Here is a 21,324-nt window from a genome sequence, read left to right as displayed (position 1 = left end):
ATTGGGAAATGGAAGAAGAAAAAAAAAATGGAACTACCCAGACTGCCAAGAGCTGGCCGTCCGACCAAACTGAGCAACCGGGAAGGAAGGACCTTGGTCAAGGAGGTGACCAAGAACTTAATGACCACTGACAGAACTACAGAGTTCCTTGGCTGAGATGGGAACCTGCCAGAAGGGCAACAGTCTCTCCAGCACTTCACCAATCTGGGCTTTATGGGAGCGTGACCAGATGGAAGCCACTCCTGAGAAAAAGGCACACGTCTGCATACCTGGAGTTTGCAAAAATGCACGTAAAAGACAGCATAAGGCAAAAGATTGGTCTGATGAGACAAATGTAACTCCTTGGCCTGAATGCAAAGTGCTGTCTGAAAAAAACAGCTCATCACCTGTCTTAACACCCTCCCTACCTTGAAGCATAGTGGCAGCATCATGCTATTGGTATGCTTTTCAGCAGCAGGGACTGGGAGACTGGTAAGGATAGAGGGGAAAATGGTTGGTAAATATGCGCAACCTGCTTCAGAGAGCAGACTGGGGCGAAGATTTACGTTCCAACAGGACAATGACCCCAAGCATACATTCAAAGCAATATTGACATGGCTTCAGAAAAATGTGGAAGTCTTTCAGTGGCCTAGCCAAAGCTCTGTCTTGAATCCCATTGAAAATATATGTGGAAGGACTTGAAGATTGCTGTTCACTGCCGCTCCCCATCAAACTTATCTGCAAGGAAGAATGGGAGAAAATCCCCAAATCCAGATGTGCAAAGCTGATAGACACCCACGACTACACAAAGCTGTAATTGCCACCAAAGGTGTTTCTACAAAGTATTGACTCAGGTTTGTGAATACTTATGTAAATTAGATTTCTGTATTTCATTTTCAATAAATGTGCAATTTTTTTTATTTTATTTTTACGTTTTCACATTGTGTGTATGTGTGTGAGAGAGAGAGAAAAACATCTTTAATACATTTTTAATTGAGGCTTTAACTAAATGTGGAATAAGTCCCATGTGTCTCAGTTGGTAGAGCATGGCACTTGCAATGCCAGGGTTGTGGGTTCAATTCCCACAGGGGACCAGTATGAACAAATATGAAAATGTATGCATTCGCTACTGTAAATCGTTCTGGATAAGAGCGTCTGCTAAATGACTAAAATGGGTATGAATACTTTGAGGGTTCTGTAAGTAGATGGGGGACGCCATCTTTATTCATGTCCGCTATTGTGTACTACATCCATTTCATATTTTATGTCCTGCAAAAATATGAAGGGGGAAAAAATCCTGCAATTCGTATATGTTACATATTTGTAAATGTTTAAGATCCCTGATGATGCTACCATACTGCACACAGCATGTTTTGATCATCTATGTGAGATGTAGCACATCCATTTGTAATAAAGTATTAATTCCAGTTTTGGAAAATTATATATTGTAAACATTGCTTTGCTGATTGAATACAAAACAAAATCCAGCAAGTGTATAAGTGGTTACAAGAATTCGTGCATCTCAAATTCCTTGCCACTTTGTGATCCAAGTTTTTTAACTTGCCTGACAAATATTTGAATAAAATGTGCAAAAAAAATTAGTCTCTGAAAAGAAATACAAGATTGGCATGTTTCCAAACTTAATTGTTAGCTAGCTACAGTATTTGAATACTTAAGGTAATAATTTATTAAGCATACTTAATCAAAAGTACAACATATATTTGCTGCGCTGTTTCATGTAGTTTCTGCTTCTTCGTCACAAAGCAGTATCGGGAACATTAGTGCTTTTGGTAAACATACTTCTGAAATGTGCCTGCATTCTACCATGCAGAAACAAGTCTGTGAAAGGTACTCATTTAGTATTTTGGCTTATTAGAGGCACATGTGAATTACATCAGTTAAAGGAGAAGTTCACTTTGTTTAACCAAATCTCTTTTTGTAAATAGCATGCTATAGAGGTGTCCAGCCACTTTTGCGATTTCACTTGGTTTTGAGAAATCCCACCAGCAAGATACTTCCTCATGCTCTTTCTACAGTTGCAGGGGCACATAAAACAGCTCCAAAAAACATATATTTTTTTTAGAAATGACAACACTCAGTATAGTGATGCATTTCTTTAGATGTTGTACACAAAAGTGTCATTACAAACTTTATCCGCAATGTTATTCCATTTTGTTAAACTCGAGTGATACTTTCCGTGTTCAAGCATTCCCAGGTTCTCACCATAATGGGAATGAGAAAGCACACAAATGTAAATAAAAAAGAGATTTGGTCAACAACAAAAAAATGTACTCATCCTTTAAGACCGTTCAAGTGAAATAACATGACTCAAAACAAAAATATGACTCCAGTCCTTATCACATCAGGCTCAGCCACTGTATCACACAGAGAAACATACTTTAAAATTGTCTCATCAAGATATTCTTACTGCAGATTTGGAATGATATGCTCAGCTGCCCAAATGGTTTATCTATTGTAAGGAAATGTTGACATTTATCACAAGAACCTTAGTGTCACAGATATAACATCTCAAATCTCATGCTACACAAAGCGATATACCTTGTAGAATGTACACACTTGACACCTGATAAGTCACACGAGCTCAGAGGTTTCCTGGTAGTCTGAGCTGCGGGATTGAGTTAAAGCTGCGGCTGGGCCTGAAGGGGGGCATCTCACGTGGCATTGGAGGAGCAGCGTTGGAGGAGAAGGGCGTGGCACGTATCACAGACCCTCACTGGTTTTGGTGATGCAGGGAGGGGCAGCTCGTTGTCAGAGCATGCATTGCAGAAGATCTCCCCACAGTTTCTACAGTGGTGCTAGAGAAATGAGACATGGAAAACACCTCAGCTTATCTAGGCAAGAAGTACACCCCAAGGAGAAGGTGGGTTATGGTTTGCATAGTTGCTATTCTTGTTAATGTCACACCTTTTTGTGTTGATTGCTGGTTCAGCATTGTCCCAATTAATTTCACATGAAAAATGTAATGAGTTCATCCTAACCTTTCTCCTAGAGATGGAGAACTCCTTTTCACAAAGTTTACAGTGGGTAGCATCTTTGTCCTTCAGCCAGACCTGCCCTCCCTGGAATATTTGTTACATCGGGCACTCATGGAACAGCACTCTCAAATTTCAACATGCTTGTTGGTAGTTCAGTTCCAATTAAATAAAAGTTTTGCAGATGTTATCACAGGTGCAGCGAAATACTTATGTTTCTCGCTCAAACAGTGCAGCAATATCTAGCAATACAATACACACAATCTAAAAGTAAAATAAATTCAGACATTTCAATTAAGTTGTTTTCATCAAAAAATGTACTGATTGGATTGAACTTTAATTTGAACAATGATGTAGAACTCAAGACACTTACCTGAAGAGCTTTATTTGCCTCTTTTATGTCTTCGATTTTAAGTTTTGATCTGGATTAAGAAAAGCCAGGCATCAGTTAAATGAATTCATGTCTCATATTATTCATTAAAAAAAATCTTAACGGGAACTTTAAAACAGTAAGAGCACTAACTAAAGGCAAGGAGGAATGAAAGGGGATCATGTATGTGATTATAGCCCCTCCACAACATAAAATAATGTTGCTTCTGATACAGCCTTTCCACTTTTATCTTAAAAGGTACGATGAGATTGCTGTAATTGATGTGGGTAAGAGGCCGAATTCCTATTTGAAAGAGACAGTGTTAGATAAAAACGTACATCAAATGAGTTTAAAATAGACAAGTACTCGCTGAGTTTGCAGCCTAGCTCCTCCAGGGCCTGCTCCTGTTCTTCACAAATCCCCTTCAGCTGGCTGTTCTCATCCTGCAGCCTGTGGAACTCCTGGAGAAAAACATGTCAAATACATCAATCCACCGTGTGTATAAATATACTCTACACCTGTGACGCAACAGAAAATATGTTGAACATAATACTTCTTAATGCCACAATAAACCCCACGAGGAACCCTCAAACCTTTTTAAGTCCATTTATTTGCTGGGCTTCAGCACTGAGCTGGGCGACGATGTCTCGTTCCCTCTCCAGGTCGTTCTGTAAGGTTTGCCGCCACTCCTTCTCAATCTTTAGGTCTGTCTCCAGCTGCAGCCTACAACAGGAACAAAATCCTGGATTACAGCCAGATTACTATCCCTTAATCTTAATTTTGGTGCAGAAACAATATATTTATTGTATATAGGAATAAGTGCTAAGAGCTACTGTAAATATACAGTATGTATGTGTACTTACATTTGCTTCTCTCTCTGGGCTATCTGCTTTTGGAGGCTGTCGGCTTTGTTGGCAAAGTCATGCTTGAATTTGCGAGCTCCATCTTCTGCAGTCCAGCGGTCCCGCTCTGCCTCTTGTAATCTGGTGTAATTCAAACCAACTGGGTAAAACTGAGGCTCCAATCACAAAGAAAAGGGGGTACAGGGGGTTGGGATGCAATGGGACAAACTGGCAGAAGAAAAAGGGGAGACCAAACACCTACAGGCAGGCAGGCCCCTTTGGAGGGAAGATGGCCAGGCAGTGGCAGGCCAGTTTAACATTTCCATGAACACACTCATGGGGCTAAAGATGGTGTGTTCACTACACTCAAAGACAAACATAATGGTGCTGCCAATGATTTCATCATTCCACGACCACAATTTCAAAACATTTAACTTTATTGTTTCATGTGATAAACAATTGTTATACTTTTTTATTGGCTATAATGAGTATAGTATTTGCTCTTACAGATATGTTTGAGTGTATTAGTTATTACAGTGCAACAATAATGGGATGCACTACAAAACTTCCTTTTGTGAAAGAAGCTTATCTTAACATTAGACTGATACAAAAACCAATGAACTGTTACTTTACGATACTGCATATGAACAAATCCCCTGCCTAGTGTTTGCTGAGAGTTAGTGGTTGTGTTTAAAAGCTCAGAAAGAGATGTCTTTAACAAGCTTATATTGGTTCTCAGTGTCTGTGCTGGCACATTTTACAAATGACATGGCGAGTGTGCGTGTCTGGCTCAGCAAATCTTTATCACTATTGAGATCAAGTAGGTATGGGGGGGGGGGGGGGGGGGGGGTACAGGATGATAGAAAGAGGTGTATCGATGTAGAAATTAAAAGTATGAGGGTAAAAGATGGAAGAAATAAAGGCAAGAAGGAAAGCAAAAAGGGAAAGAGGATGTCAATATCAGTGAACCTCCATTTTACCAAAAACCTTAAGAAATTGTTAAGCAAAGCATTCTCATAAAGATGTCACAAAGAAGATGGCAAACCAAAGGAAGACAAAGGGAAGGATGGTCCGTGTTGACTGAGACGTGACGAAGCTATGGTCGCATCTTAACACAACCAGACTACAGCCAAGTCAATGCTCCAAATGATTGATACGGTGAAACATATATTTATAAAAATACACCTACATGCAAAAAGAGGAAATACTTTGCATGCCACATTATGGCCCGGTTTCCTGCACACAGATTAAGCATTTCATCTCCACTGAAAGCACTTTTTAGTTCAGGGCTAGGCTTAATCTGGGAAACCGGGCCTTAAATATTAATTGCAAATGATTTAAGAGGATCTTTAAGTCAACACCCTTACCTTTGCTCCAGCTGTTTCATGGTTGCTGTGATTTGATTGGTCTTCTCCTCCAAACGAGTGATCATGTCGTTCTTCTGTTTCATGCCATCATCAGAAGTCTGGTTGACAACACAAGAAAGCCCTCAGATCAGTATAGTCACTGTAAAATAATAACCTGAAAGTATTCCACCCCTTGACATTTTCCACATTTTGTTGTGTTACAGCCTGAATTTTAAATGTATTAAATTGAGATCTGTCACTGGCTTACACACAATACCCCATGTCAAAGTTGAATATGTTTTTAATTTGTAATCTATTTAACAAATTAATTAAAAATGAAACGCTGAAATGTCTTGAGTCAATATTGCTTGTTACCTATTAGTAAATGGGTAAAAATAAAAAAAGCAGACATTGAATATCCCTTTGAGCATGGTGAAGTTGTTAATTACACTTTGCATGGTGTATCAATACACCCAGCCACTACAAATATACATGCGTCCTTCCTAGCTCAGTTGCCGGAGAGGAAGGAATCCACTCAGGGATTTTACCATGAAGCCAATGGTAACTTTAAAATGGTTACAGAGTTTAATGGCTACAATAGGAGAAAACTGTGGATGGATCAACAACGTAGTTACTCCACAATACTAACCTAATTGACAGAGTGAAAAGAAGAAAGCCTGTATAGAATAAAAATATTCAAAAATATACATCCTGTTTGCAACAAGGCACTAAAGTAATACTGCAAAAAATGTGGCAAAGCAATAATTTTTCTTCTGAATATAAAGTGTTATGTTTGGGGCAAATACAATATAACACATTACTGAGTTATATATTTTCAACCATAGTGGTGGCTGCATCATGAACTTTCCAATTTGTAAGTCGCTCTGGATAAGAGCGTCTGCTAAATGACTTAAATGTAAATGTAAATGTTATGGGTATGCTTGTAACCGTTAAGGATTGGGGAGTTTTTCCAGGATAAAAAATGAAACAGAATGGAGTTAAGCACAGGCAGAATTCTAGAGGAAAAGCTGGTTCAGCTTTCCAGCACACTGGGATTCACCTTTCAGCAGGACAATAACCTAAGGCCAAATTTACCCCGAAGTTCCTTACCATGAAGACAATGAATTTTCCAGAGTGGCCGAGTTACAGTTTTGACTTAAATCTACGGCAAGAGCTGAAAATGGTTGTCTAGCTATGATAAACAACTAATTAGACAGAGCTTGAAGAATTATGAAAATAATAAATGGGCAAATGTTGCACAATCCAGGTGTGGAAATCTCTTAGAGACTTACCCAGAAAGACTCACAGACGTAATCACTGCCAAAGGTGCTTCTATAAAAGTATTGAGTCAGTGGTGTGAATACTTATGTAAATTAGATATTTCTGTATTTAATTTTCAATAAATTTGCTAACATTTCTAAAAACATGTTCACTTTTTCATTATGGGGTATTGTGTGGAATAAGTCAAGGGGTATGGATACTTTCTGAAGGCACTGTAACAAACAATATAGCCTACTCTATTCACAAAAGCACCAGCAAAATGTGCCATACAAAAAGCTCCACTGTACCTGCATTTTTGTGTACATTTCCACATTGATGGCCTTGACTTCATCCAGCTGGTGGCGCAGGCCGATCAGTGTGTCCTGTTTTTCGTGAATGTCCTTCTCCAACAGTTTCATGGCCAGATCCATCTCCTGCTTCATGCTCACCTGTATCACCAACTCATTTTCCACATCCTACAGTGGGGCACAAGGACAGCAGCTGTCGGTCACCCCAAATCCTGCTTAACTGTAAACCACTGACCTTCCTTACACAGACAATGCTACTGACTGCACCTTGCAAGCAAAGATGACCATTTCAGAATTCTGAGTTGGCTTACATTGGCAGTGTTGCCTCTATTGTATAGGTGAGGCAGGCTCCACTTTCTACTGTAGCTCTTCCCTCAGCCTGTGCCCCCTTAGAAAAAGTATGGGGAAACAACTGGATGACAACTGACCTGGCGTAGTTGACACTCCTCCCTGAGCTGTCTCCTGGCCTCGTTGTACATCTCGTCAAGGCCCTGCCTCGACTGCTTATAGGTGTCCAGCTCCACATCCACGTCAACCTGGGTCACCTGACAGTGACACAAAAGGAGACATTAGTGGATTAGACCAGACCCACATGTCCTTAGACCACAAACACAACAAATGAGGAACATGTTGAAGTCTGACTGACCAAGACAGAGAGCAGGACATTGTAAAAGGCAAACCTCAAGTTGCTGCTGAGCTTTTATGAGAATAATAGTGTTCTCATTTCTAAGCTGATGGTTCTCCTCTTGCAGTTTGATTATGTTATTTTTTGCAATCGCCAGCTACAATGAAAAGAGGTTCAAATGAACACCAAATCAGATGTATAAAATGGTAAATGCTTCAGAATGTTAGTACAGTACTAATAAGAGAGAATGCCATACCTCCTCAATGAGTTTAGAGTTTGATTTCTCCAAGTTATTGACCCTCCCTTGTAAGCCGTGTACTGAAGAACTGTGTCAAAGAAACAAGTGCTAATTTAGTGCCATTTCATATTTAGTCTCTCCCAACAGACATTTGAAGAAACACACTGCTTCAAATGAGTCTACTGCATGTTCAATCAGACTTAAAAGTCCTCACAAAAGAACCTGAGCAGTCCTTTCATTGTCTTTTACAATTAAATTTCCTGCCGTTGAACTAGTGAGCTTGAGTTCTGTAGTGGTTGAGGTTGTGCAATGAACGTAAGACAATACAACAGAAGAGACATCTGTACTTGCATAACCAGTGTCAATGACTTGGCCTAAATAAGAGCTGAAACACATGGTTGAGCAATTATCACACCAATTTTCCCCCCCAAAAATGATACAGTATGGTAAAGAAAAAGAAAAAGACTTACTTAAGCTGTCTATTTAATTCTTCAACATAGTTCTTCTGGTCTAGGATGGCTGCTATTTGACCATTTCTATTGGGGAAACAAATCATGGAAGAGAAAATCTATAAATTAGTCAACATTTATGTTCAAACATTTCAAGCATACTATTATCCTTCTCAGCTTATCCAAGACAAATAATGTATAGTAGTAGATGTTTTAATGGGTATATTCCATCTCATTAAAGCAGTGATTGAGAGAGATATATATACACACACTTTAAGGTTGTGTCTTTAGATTTGGGGCAGGGTCCCCAGAAATTCTGCATGGGAAAAATGAAGTCCCCATTGAAAAATTTGAATACCACTGCATTAAGGTAACAAGAGTATCAACTTCACCTTTCTCCACTTCTGTAGTCATCAATGTCATTTTTCAAGTACATTGAGAAGTCAATGACCCCAACCTAAGAAATGTTAAATGTCACATACACCATTATTTAGAAATGTCTGCATAGGCTGTGACCAGTTTATTCCTTCTCAAGTTGGACAGAGATAATTAGCCTATAAAATGTCCACTACTACAATCTGAGCAGATTAGAAGCGCAGCTGAACAGTTTGCACAATGTTTGTACTGTGACAGTTCTTCCAGATACTAGTTTGTTGGGATGAGATGAGTAATCTCCATGAGGTGAAAGGAACACCAATCCTGTGTCATCAAGTAGGACCCTGAATAACAGTGTCCTCTCACTTGCCTAATTTAAAGGCTGTCAATGGGGAATTTTTGAACAATGCCTGAAGTGAGGGGCGTTGACTCACCTGTGTATCCAGGTCCTCGCCCTTGACACACAGGTTGGCATCGATCACATTGAGTCCCACCAGCAGGCCAACGATGACAGCACCCTCCTCCTCTACCATCACAGCAGAGTTATCATAGAAATCACTGTGGGTACACACAAAGAAACATATTTCACATTAAATTGTGAAAACAAATATAATTACTGTTTATTCTAACAGTATATCTTTATAGAAAATGGCATGAGACTTTGACACCTCCTTTACCCATCTGAAGGTATTAGAGTCTAGCCTGCTGAGAGGCAGATGGTGAACCACCACTGAGGAGCCTCCCCTGTCTTCCTGCCCAAGGGGTTTGATTGGAGGTGAAACAGTGTGTGAGAAAAACAGTGTGAGTGAATTGAGACTGGGGGTACTTCCAGTACCTCAGCAGGTCCTTTCTGGTGATCAGAAGGCGGAGGTAATCAGCCAGCCTCTTCTGCATTAGGGCCAGACGCAGCCAGGCCCGAGCTCTGCCCAGTGGAGTCCTACAACAACAGAGCACAAACTGCAACTATTAGTCCAACAATCCATAGTCATATATTATACCCCTATTTACATTCCAAGTGAAGAGGCCCATGGGGAGGGGGGGGGGGGCTGTGTCTTTAAAATATCCAAACACTGCATCTATGTGTGTGGATATTAGATGTGGCGTGCATGATTTGTGATCGACATGCAAGTTGTTTCCACAATGTTTAACAGCACGGCTGTGTCATCAACTTTATAGCACACTCAGAGGAAAATGTATCTGCTTGCTTTCCAAGGTTATAAAATAGATGTCTTTCCCTTTATTTCTATGGTGTTCCCTTTGCAATCCGAGGTACAATTCTGCTGCTCCAGAGTTTCAGTCATAAAAACCCCCACAACTGAACAGAAAACAATGTGAAAGTACAACAATACATTGACACTTCCCTGTTCTGACTCAAATTTTCTCTTTATTATATCAGTAAGCAGAGGAGTCCACTTTTAGTACACTTTCAGCTTGCAGTGAACAGTAGTGGCTTTTATGGCCTACAAATGTAAACAAAACCGACATCTGTTTATTATCTATGCATATTCACTTTACCCCTACCTACATGTACAAATTACCTCGACTAACCTGTACCCCCGCACATTGACTCGGTACCGGTACCCCCTGTATATAGCCTAGTTATTGTGTTACTTTTTTTTAAACTTTAGTTTATTTAGTAAATATTTTCTTAACTCTTTTCTGAAAACTGCATTGTTGGTTAAGGGCTTTTAAGTAAGCATTTCACGGTCTACACCTGTTGTGATCAGCTCATGTGACAAATATATTTTGATTTGATCTGAACAAAGGTCATAAAACAGAAATGTCTGAGAAATAACAAAGTGCTGGTGCACTCAAATGGGTAAACCACGTAGTTAAAAAATGTATTGTGGGCTTACAAAAACATGTCAAACAAAGGCCAACGCGTTGCGGCATGGTGTCAGCCATCATCAGGGCGTAAAGATCAAGGCTGACACCATGCCGTAATGCTTTGACCTTTGTTTGTCATGTTAACTATTCCCAACGAAATGGCAAGAGAATAAAGGCTTTGTAGGGCTCAATTCAATCCGTAGAGCTGAAGATCAGCGTTGTAGCACAATTGACATTTAAATTCAGTGTTCCCGCGTCAGCGGCGACTGCATTCACATTAAATGCTGCATCTGTCGGTTCAATCAGAAATTACCTTTACATTTCAAACACGCTATAGTGCTGAACTTCGGTGAAGCAGATTGAATCAAGCCCTTAATCAAAAAGTGTGTGTGTGTGTGTACTTTAGTCCTGGTAGGTCCCTGACGCTGGCTGCAATCTCTCCTGCCTCAGGACACAACTTCTCCACCATCTCCAGAGGACCCCACAGTGACTTGTTGTATCCAAGAAAGGACTTCTTCACTAGGGTTGCAAAAACAAACATTGATCCTTATGCCATGGGTAATGTTACACAACACTGTCGAGAAATTGTGTCTTTGCAACCTTAACTATCAAATAATGTATGGGAAAGGGGAGATTGCATATTTGTATATCCAGCATGTCCCGCCAAGGGCTGGCATTGGGGATTATGCAGTTGTTAGCTGCGTGTGAGTATGTGTGTGTGATTATGTATGAATGAATGTGTGTGTGTAGCTAGCTGTGTGTGATAATGTGTGTGTGTGTGATTATGCATATGTGTGTGTGTGTGTGTGTGTGTGTGTGTGTGTGTGTGTGTGTGTGTGTGTGTGTGTGTGTGTGTGTGTGTGTGTGTGTGTGATTATATGTACAGTGGGGAGAACAAGTATTTGATACACTGCCGATTTTGCAGGTTTTCCTACTTACAAAGCATGTAGAGGTCTGTAATTTTTATCATAGGTACACTTCAACTGTGAGAGACGGAATCTAAAACAAAAATCCAGAAAATCACATTGTATGATTTTTAAGTAATTCATTTGCATTTTATTGCATGACATAAGTATTTGATCACCTACCAACCAGTAAGAATTCAGGCTCTCACAGACCTGGTAGTTTTTCTTTAAGAAGCCCTCCTATTCTCCACTCATTACCTGTATTAACTGCACCTGTTTGAACTCGTTACCTGTATAAAAGACACCTGTCCACACACTCAATCAAACAGACTCCAACCTCTCCACAATGGCCAAGACCAGAGAGCTGTGTAAGGACATCAGGGATAAAATTGTAGACCTGCACAAGGCTGGGATGGGCTACAGGACAATAGGCAAGCAGCTTGGTGAGAAGGCAACAACTGTTGGCGCAATTATTAGAAAATGGAAGAAGTTGAAGATGACGGTCAATCACCCTCGGTCTGGGGCTCCATGCAAGATCTCACCTCGTGGGGCATCAATGATCATGAGGAAGGTGAGGGATCAGCCCAGAACTACACGGCAGGACCTGGTCAATGACCTGAAGAGAGCTGGGACCACAGTCTCAAAGAAAACCATTAGTAACACACTACGCCGTCATGGATTAAAATCCTGTAGCGCACGCAAGATCCCCCTGCTCAAGCCAGCGCATGTCCAGGCCCGTCTGAAGTTGCCAATGACCATCTGGATGATCCAGAGGAGGAATGGGAGAAGGTCATGTGGTCTGATGAGACAAAAATAGAGCTTTTTGGTCTAAACTCCACTCGCCGTGTTTGGAGGAAGAAGGATGAGTACAACCCCAAGAACACCATCCCAACCGTGAAGCATAGAGGTGGAAACATCATTCTTTGGGGATGCTTTTCTGCAAAGGGGACAGGACGACTGCAACGTATTGAGGGGAGGATGGATGGGGCCATGTATCGCGATATCTTGGCCAACAACCTCCTTCCCTCAGTAAGAGCATTGAAGATGGGTTGTGGCTGGGTCTTCCAGCATGACAACGACCCAAAACACACAGCCAGGGCAACTAAGGAGTGGCTCCGTAAGAAGCATCTCAAGGTCCTGGAGTGGCCTAGCCAGTCTCCAGACCTGAACCCAATAGAAAATCTTTGGAAGGAGCTGAAATTCTGTATTGCCCAGCGACAGCCCCGAAACCTAAAGGATCTGGAGAAGGTCTGTATGGAGGAGTGGGCCATAATCCCTGCTGCAGTGTGTGCAAACCTGGTCAAGAACTACAGGAAACGTATGATCTCTGCAATTGCAAACAAAGGTTTCTGTACCAAATATTAAGTTCTGCTTTTCTGATGTATCAAATACTTATGTCATGCAATAAAATGCAAATGAATTACTTAAAAATCATACAATGTGATTTTCTGGATTTTTGTTTTAGATTCCGTCTCTCACAGTTGAAGTGTATCTATGATAAAAATTACAGACCTCTACATGCTTTGTAAGTAGGTAAACCTGCAAAATCGGCAGTGTATCAAATACTTGTTCTCCCCACTGTATGTGTGTGTGTAATTATATGTGTGTGTGTGTGGCTAGCTGTGTGTGCGATTGTGTGTGTGTGCATAGATAGCTGTATGTATTCATTATGTAACAAACATAAATTATTATGCAATGAAAACGTGTCCATAAGCTGATACTGTCACCATTATGAATAGGATTCAACTAGTTCTGCACCATCGTAACGATGAGTGAGTGAATACCTTTGAGGCCATGTTTGAGGCAGTGCTCCATGACAACAAAGAACTGCTGGAGTGGAGGGTAGTCGGAGTCCAGGGTGCGTCCAAAACTGAGGGCCGACTCGATCAGGCCTTTGATGCTGAGCTTGGCCATGTTCAGCAGGTTAGTTCTCTCCATCGACATAGGGTCCCGCAGAGCTAGAGAGGGAAGGGAACAGACCCATAATAGGGAGTGGTCAATTCAAACTACCTATAGTATGTCAACAAAGAGCCATGCCATTATGTTTTTCATAGTAGTGCACACATACTTACAGCAGATATTGACATCTATAGTGCCCATCTTACAGTATTTCAACAAACGGATACATCTCACATTTCATAATTCCCTACAACGTGTTGTACAGACATGATACTGTATGTAGGCACGAAATTGGATTTCATCTTGGCCAATAAATAACCTTTTCTGATCAACTATATATGTAATGAGTGTTTCATCACCACTTCTGATCAAACCAGAAGAAAAACATTGATCAGAAACAGTTTTGCACTGGCCTCTAGCTGGAAATATGCAGTAGATGGATGGGTCCACAGAAATCCTATTAAATTACTTCTTACGTTTCTAATATGAGTTCTAATATGTAATTCTATGGATTTTTAAAATTTGATTTAACTAGGCAAGTAAGTTAAGAACAAATTCTTATTTATTTGGCCTACCCCGGCCAAACCCGGACAACGCTGGGCCAATTGCACCGCCCTATGGGACTCCCAATCATGGCCGGATGTGATACAGCCTGGATTCGAACCAGGGACTGTAGTGACGCCTCTTGCACTGATATGCAGTGCCTTAGACCGCTGCGCCACCCATGCTTTGGGCAGTATCTTCTGCGTTTTTGAAAGGCCAGCAAGATATGGCAGCAGGCCTACAGTTTCAGAGTCTAGGCCTCAGTGATGGACTGGTGCTCTATAACAGGGGTATGCAGTATCCCCCCGATGTTTTTATCGCTCGCAACAATAGAATACTTGTATTTTTATTAACATACCAACAGTAGAATATCTTTCTAATGATGTCAGCTTTATTTTTAAACTCCTAATATTGAGCAAATTATACTCACTGGAGTATCTGACAGCACTCGCAAACAGGCTACCATTGCGATAAATGCCGCTGGCTGCTGGTAAGCTTTCTGGAATTGGACATAACATTTTTGCTAACCTTTGTTTAACCAGTTGCTCTTAGCGAAACTGTGTTTGGAGTTAGCCTATTAGCTAGAAAGGTATGTTAGAATTTACACTTCCTCTTCCAATTATAATGTGGGGTGGTCAAAATAATAAAAAACGATCTACCAAATCTATTTACTTAAAAATATTGAGTACTTCTCCTTGCCATTGTCATTCACATGATAAGACATGTTAATTAATTGTTTTGCTAACGTATGATGAGAGTCCTTGGGTCGCCGGTTTGCCTGGGAGGGGGTCCCTGGGCAAGATAAGATTAAAGACCCCTGCACAATAACGTATCCCCAATCAATCAGCACTCTCCCCATGTTGACAGAGCGAGCCACTGACAATAGGATAACATTTATGCAAATATTCAGACACATGGTAGAGCATGGCGCTTGCAACGCCTGTGTTGTGGGTTGATTCTCACGGGGGACTAGTACAAAAAAAAAGTATGAAAATGTATGTCGCTCTGGATAAGAGCTCTGCTAAATGACTAAAATGTAAATTGGGCAAATGATGGCATTGAGCATGTTGCTATTCTGTTTCAGATCAGAGTAGTCAGTAGGCTGTCATTCTGTCGCAACACTTCATGTGTGAGAGATCTATCGTTGCATTACAGGCCCAGTAATTCCAACTTCATAAGAGATGCAGCGTGCATCACCCATTGTAACGCAGCAAGCATCACATCTGGATCACGTTATGAGCCCGACCAGAGAGCACGAGACCTTGAAAATAAGTCCTTTCAATGTCTTTTCAACGTCTTTTGCTCATAGGGCGGGGTGTGGTTTCGAACCAGCTATTGGTCTGTAGAAAAACCACATTAACACCAGAAGGTTATCACAATTAAACAATATTGCGGGCTGCTATCACACACTATTGTGCCAACCCCCCCACACTAGCATCCCATTGGACTTTCCCTTATTGTGTACCGGAGTCCTAACTAGCTAGCTTCGCAGTCGTTAACAGAACTGCAAGAAAGCAGCGTTTTGGTGCATTACCGGCACCTACAGTAGTGTACAGGAGCAGCTCAGTCTCCCGCCAGTGTACAGCGTCCTCGCGTAAACATTTGCCAATAGAAGTATAAAGAGGGGTTCCTGCAGATAAAGGAATGCCCACATGCAGGAACGCCCCGGATTGCGTGCCGCAATTACACCCTTCTCCAAATTGTCAATGAATGAATATGACTTGATTCTGATGCACAAGCGGAAAAATATATGCATGCTGCTAAATTGATTGTATGTTGCACTAAATCAACAATGACCGACATATGCATTTGATACTGTAACATGGGAGCAGGCACACGATGACATGACAGCTTTGTTGATTTATGCAAAAATCAAAAACAACATGATGAACACATTAGTCCAAATTACCTGGGACACTCCATTCGTTTACAAAAGATGTGGGTTCCGCTACCTTTGCCAGAACATGACTGCTGCTTCCTGAAAAGGTCTCCGATGCTTTCCTGGCTAGGGCAAATATGGGCGCCTGCCATCTCCCATCCCCTGCCATCATGGTCGTGGACGTGGTGCTAGCTTTTTCACCGGCCGATTTTTCTTCCTGTAACCTAAGGATTCCAAATACTTGAGACTTCTCCTTGTTGCTTTCTGCTTCAGCTAATGCAAGGTCTTGCTCTGCAGGTGTCGCCATCGTCGGAATATCATAAGGTTATGGACAATTCACCTGGCGACCATTGTTGCACAAATGTTTGGGATAACATTGCTAAATGATCCAATGCCAACCCTTTAATGTACAACACATTTCGTCTACATTCTACGAGTGAAGTCCGCTTTCACAGTCATCAATAACAAATGATCCCTTATTCGGCGTAGTGTAGAGATTTGTTTACACCCTACTGAAGCTGAATCCCTCAAGTCCGTAGGGTGGTGTCAAAAACGCTCACAAAACAAAAGCACTACGTAATGGGGTGCCATACTTGGGATTCTGCTACCCTCTACCGCTGGCTGGAAGAACTCCAGTTGATTATACATATACATGTATCAATTCTTTAAATTGAGTAAAATGTTAAATATGATTAATTAAACTTTTGTAAAATATATATTTTACTAGCCTAGCTCTGTACAGTGTTTACAGAAAATGGAAGTGATGATCAGCCATGTATATTTCTTGTCAACAAGTTAACAGAAATGTATAATCTTACTCATGAATTAAAAAATTAAGTCAGTAGATAAACGTGATGCATGTCCCTGTGAAGTTAAATCATCTGAAATTGATAATTTAAATAATTCAATATAGCCTTTCAGTAGGATTCCAGTGTCTCTAAAAAATGTTTGTGTTGTAGCCAATTGTCTTGTACCAACCACCATGTGATTGAGAGGAAAATATAGGTTATCTGCTTTTGTTTACCTTGACTGTATGCAAGTCGCTCCATGCTCTCACAATGAGTGATGCCCCAGCGATGTAAACTCTGAGGGGAATACATAGTGAAGATCACTTCGGCCCAAGAAGATCCTGGATAGAAGAAGATCCTGGATACACCAATATTTGTACTGCGATAAGAAAGGAGAGTAGTCAAAGTGCTACACAATAGGATTGCCAACAGCAATTATCATTCATACAAAACCAACATTATAAGGGTTATGAATTTGTGGATATTTTAAATGTTAAATTTACAGAATTAAAGGGGGAAATCTAATTTATGTGCATGAGGGCCAACTGAGGGGAATACAGACAGTCAGTTTGCCATAAACCAACATATATAATAATGTGCTCTTTATGGTCCTTAGTTTTGAATCTGGATCATAACACAGCAACTCATGAACCCATGGAGATTATCATTTTGTTTGTTATAAAGCAATACGATTATAACTGCTGTTCTTCGAACAACCTTCTTATATTTTCAGAAGCAGGACTATGTGGAGTCCATTGACAGTGTCCGTCATGTTTCTGCTGTTCTCCTGCAGATTAGCCAGTCAGTGCTAAACTATCATATGACTAATTTCCTGCTGCACCCTCCCTGTCTGTGTCAGTCCAACATGGCCTGAGATACTGTATGTACTATACACTGTAACATCCTCCCTTCTGTATTCTCTTGTAGAATGTTCACTGGACATATACTAATTGACATTATACATTGGCACTAAACTAACCGCTGCACTGTCTGACTCTGCCAAATGGGCCCCTGGATTCTACAGCATTTCTAGAGTGACATAAAATGGTGACAACTTACCTCAGGCAGAGCAGCAACACACTATTTGTATTGGTTCAGCTGGGCTCAGACTGAATCAGTAACTCCAGAACATCCCTGGCTGGGATCGAGGCCTGTTGGCTGTGCTGCGTTGGACCTTGGTACCGAGGGAGCCTAATCCCTCTGCAGTTACAGGCAGAGGAGTGGGGATGTCTCTCAGAGGAACCACTTGGAGCACATAATACACATACGGGTAGCAGAGGAGAGGGGTCGATGAGGGCGGGGGAGGAGTCTCCCACTGAGAAGGGGAAGATATAGTTTTGCTGAGGGGGACGAACAAACTTACACAGACCAGCCAACCCCTGGCCTCCTGCAGTAATGCCGCGTTCAAAACAACAGGGAATTCAGAACTCGGAAATCTCTGACTCAGTGCATTCAAGATAACTGCGAACTCGAGAGAAAAAAAACGAGCGCCGACGGAAAAATCGTTTTGAACCGTCATCCAACTCGAAATTCCAAGTCGAAATATCGGGCATCTTTCTAGAGCCCCAATTTTCCGACCTGAAGATCACCGACGTCATGATTTGACCTATTTTAATTGTATTGAAAGTACCAAAAATAAATTACAAAGACATTCAAGAAGTGGTTTAGTGAGCGACACCTCTGTTTGTTAGAATGCATTACTAGCTAAATGCATTGGAACATACACATATTAAGATGATAGTCACAAAAGGGATCACCCAATATGTATCAGTGACAAATTCTGTAAATATTAATATGGATATTAATTTCAAATCATTTAGTAATATATTTGTATTATTTAGAAGCACATGGTTTTATGACATACAATAAAAAAAACTGCCCTTTTACGTTCAAATAGTTATCCAACTGTCTGGTCTATACATCCCTTTCTGTGTTTGCAAACATTGCCACACGAGGGGGTTGCGCTCAAATAGATGGCAGAATAAGAGGCAAAACATACTCTATTTACATGTTTCTTATGAGTGCATTTCACACTACTTTTGGAATATAATTCGATTTTAAGGCTCGTATGAATGTCCTGCTTAATATGTTTGTGTCATCATCGCAAATCAACTGCATTATACCATAATAAAAAAACACTTGAATTGAATGGGCGCTGATGGCGATGGCGTTCTTACTGCCCCCAAGAGTCGCTTGCATCTGTGTGTGATGACAGTGTGTCGTGTACTGGAAAAGGGGCCATGGTCCGACCAGTAAAAAGTTAATATTTACTTTCCATTATGCTGTTCTATATTCTACCCAGGAGGTAGCAGTAGCTCCCAAGGCAAGAGTCATGGTACCAGCTCCTGCCATCAGATTGAGAATCTGTCAAATTTGTGTTGATAAAAGCAATGACGGATCATAATGGCAAGTTTTGACCATGTGGTCAAACAGGGATGGTGGAAAGTAAACAAAATAATTTGTGGTTCCTATTCAAAGTCAGCTGCCAGGCACTAACATGATCACACATTCCAACTAATTCACCCTTCATAAACCAGTGTTCGAACATTTTATTTAGTGCAATGTAAGTGCCCTTTTGTTTAAATAACTTTGACTCAATGTAATATCTGTTTAAATTCACAGGTTCTAGGCCCATTTAAAAATGGAATGTTCTAGGCAGATTAAAAAAACAAAAGTTAAATAAATGTTAAAGGTTTGCAATAGGAATACAGTAAGAGTACACAAAATGGCTTCAAATCAGCTACTCTGCTCACAGGTGTTGACCAAAAACAGTAACAAACTGTCCTGATGAAAAACAAAACAATTAGCCACTGAACTTACATATTAAGTTAAACAGAATTAAAAAAATACACAATAGATAAATAATCACCTTAAGGGAGGGCACCATCACACTGCTTGAACCCCAAAGCAAATCAACTGGGAACCAAAAGGAGATTATTGCAGTGGCTTTACAGAACAATACACATACTGAATATTGGTCGACTCAAATACTGATGGAAATTCACGAGTTTAAGGACCAGACATTGAAATGGAATATTTGAGGGAATGGAAATGAGAATTATGATTCAGGAGGGGAATGAGAATGGACTGGATGAAGCAGAGGGCAGCAGATGAAAGATCCAGGTAGTGGACTGGGCAGGGGCGCAGCCATGGATGGGCCTGGGAGGGCATAGGCCCACCCACTTGGGAGCCAGGCCCAGCTAATCAAAATTAGTTTTTCCCCTTAATTACAGACAGAAATATTCCTCAGTTTCATCAGCTGTCCGGGTGGCTGGTCTCGGATGATCCCACAGGTGAAGACGCCGTATGTGGAGGTCCTGGGCTGGGACAGTAACACGTTGTATGCGGTTGTGAGGCCAGTTGGACGTACTGCCAAGTTCTCTCAAACGATATTGGAGGTGGCTTATGGTAGAGAAATTAACATTAAATTCTCTGGCAACAGCTATGGCGGACATTCCTTCAGTCAGCATGCCAATTGCATGCATCCTCAACCTAGAGAAATCTGTGGCATTGTGACAAAACTGCAAATTTTAGATTGGCTTTTTATTGTCCCCAGCACAAGGGGCAACTGTGTAATGATCATCCTGTAATGTTCAGTAACAGGGATGTAAACACATTTGTGCACAACATTTGAGAGAAATAAGATTTGTACGTATGGAACATTTCTGCGATCTTATATTTCAATTAATGAAACATGGGCCCAACACTTTACATGTTGCGTTTATATTTTTGTTCAGTATAGTTGAGGTAGTACAGGCATATGGACAAGATACCCACGGAGGGACCCAACCTTAGAACCCAGGAGAGCCAGCAGAAATGACAGTGACAATTTAGTTTTTTTCAAAAATTGAAGAACCAGGTTTAGCTGGGGAGCCAATCCTCTTTTGACTGGTTCAAATCAAATCAAACTTTATTTGCCACATACGCCGAATACAACAAGTGTAGACTTTACCGTGAAATGCTTACTTACAAGCCCTTAACCAACAGTGCAGTTCATGAAGAAGAAAATATTTACCAAGTAGGCTAAAATAAAAAGTTATATATATAACGAGGCTATATACAGGGGCACCGGTACCGAGTCAGTGTGCAGGGGTACAGGCTAGTTGAGAAGCTGTTGAGGAGCCTTTTGGTCCTTGACCTGGCCCTAGCTCGTCTGGTAGGCTAGAGTCACTGGGCAGCTCGCATCTGGGTTTCCCTTTGTAGTCCGTAATAGTTTTCAAGCCCTGCCACATCCGACGAGCCTCAGAGGCGGTGTAGTACGATTCAATCTTAATCCTGTATTGACGCTTTGCTTGTTTGATGGTTCGTCTGAGGGCATAGCGGGATTTCTTATAAGCGTCCGGATTAGTCTCCCGCTCCTTGAAAGCGGCAGATCTAGCCTTTAGCTCAATGCAGATGTTGCCTGTAATCCATGGCTTCTGGTTAGGATATGTACAGTTGAAGTCAAAAGTTTACATACACTTAGGTTTGAGTCATTAAAACTCGTATTTCAACCACTCCACAAATGTCTTGTTAACAAACTATAATTTTGGCATGTCGGTTAGGACATCTACTTTGTGCATGACACAAGTAATTTTTCCAACAATTGTTTACAGACAGATTATTTCACTTATCATTCACTGTATCACAATTTCAGTGGGTCAGAAGTTTACATACACTAAGTTGACTGTGCCTTTGAACAGCTTTGAAAATTCCAGA

The 21,324-nt window shown here is 40.9% G+C and overlaps 1 protein-coding gene across 2 annotated transcripts; it reads right to left on the bottom strand.

The window, feature by feature from the left end:
• Positions 1 to 1,079: 1,079 nt before the first annotated feature.
• On the bottom strand, positions 1,080 to 16,997 carry rufy2 (RUN and FYVE domain containing 2). Of its 2 annotated transcripts, none has more exons than XM_038992065.1 (18): positions 16,863 to 16,997; positions 13,302 to 13,475; positions 11,014 to 11,131; positions 9,621 to 9,722; positions 9,220 to 9,343; positions 8,803 to 8,867; positions 8,432 to 8,497; positions 7,980 to 8,049; positions 7,779 to 7,880; positions 7,527 to 7,643; positions 7,099 to 7,266; positions 5,552 to 5,649; positions 4,206 to 4,325; positions 3,936 to 4,065; positions 3,709 to 3,803; positions 3,346 to 3,394; positions 2,979 to 3,059; positions 1,080 to 2,795 (listed from the first exon to the last, which is right to left on the bottom strand). In XM_038992065.1, the coding sequence occupies exons 1-18, from the start codon at positions 16,936 to 16,938 to the stop codon at positions 2,652 to 2,654; spliced, it is 1,899 nt and encodes a 632-aa protein (XP_038847993.1). In that variant the 5' UTR covers positions 16,939 to 16,997; the 3' UTR covers positions 1,080 to 2,651. The 2 variants fall into 2 exon arrangements, with proteins under 2 accessions (XP_038847993.1, XP_038847991.1); XM_038992063.1 differs by lacking the exon at positions 16,863 to 16,997 and adding an exon at positions 15,869 to 16,359.
• Positions 16,998 to 21,324: the final 4,327 nt, after the last annotated feature.

The sequence above is a fragment of the Salvelinus namaycush genome, chromosome 4 (assembly GCF_016432855.1).
Source record: "Salvelinus namaycush isolate Seneca chromosome 4, SaNama_1.0, whole genome shotgun sequence".
Lineage (NCBI taxonomy): Eukaryota > Metazoa > Chordata > Actinopteri > Salmoniformes > Salmonidae > Salvelinus > Salvelinus namaycush.
This window is presented reverse-complemented; position numbering and strand designations above follow the sequence as displayed.

Excerpts from the sequence above, each read along its gene's own strand:
- rufy2 (XM_038992063.1), bottom strand. The coding sequence starts at position 16,145 with ATGGCGACACCTGCAGAGCAAGACCTTGCATTAGCTGAAGCAGAAAGC. Across the intron at positions 8,868-9,219 it reads GCGAGGACCTGGATACACAG|GTTGGGGTCATTGACTTCTC; the intron begins GTGAGTCAACGC and ends AACATTTCTTAG. Across the intron at positions 5,650-7,098 it reads AAATGTACACAAAAATGCAG|ACTTCTGATGATGGCATGAA; the intron begins GTACAGTGGAGC and ends GTTGTCAACCAG.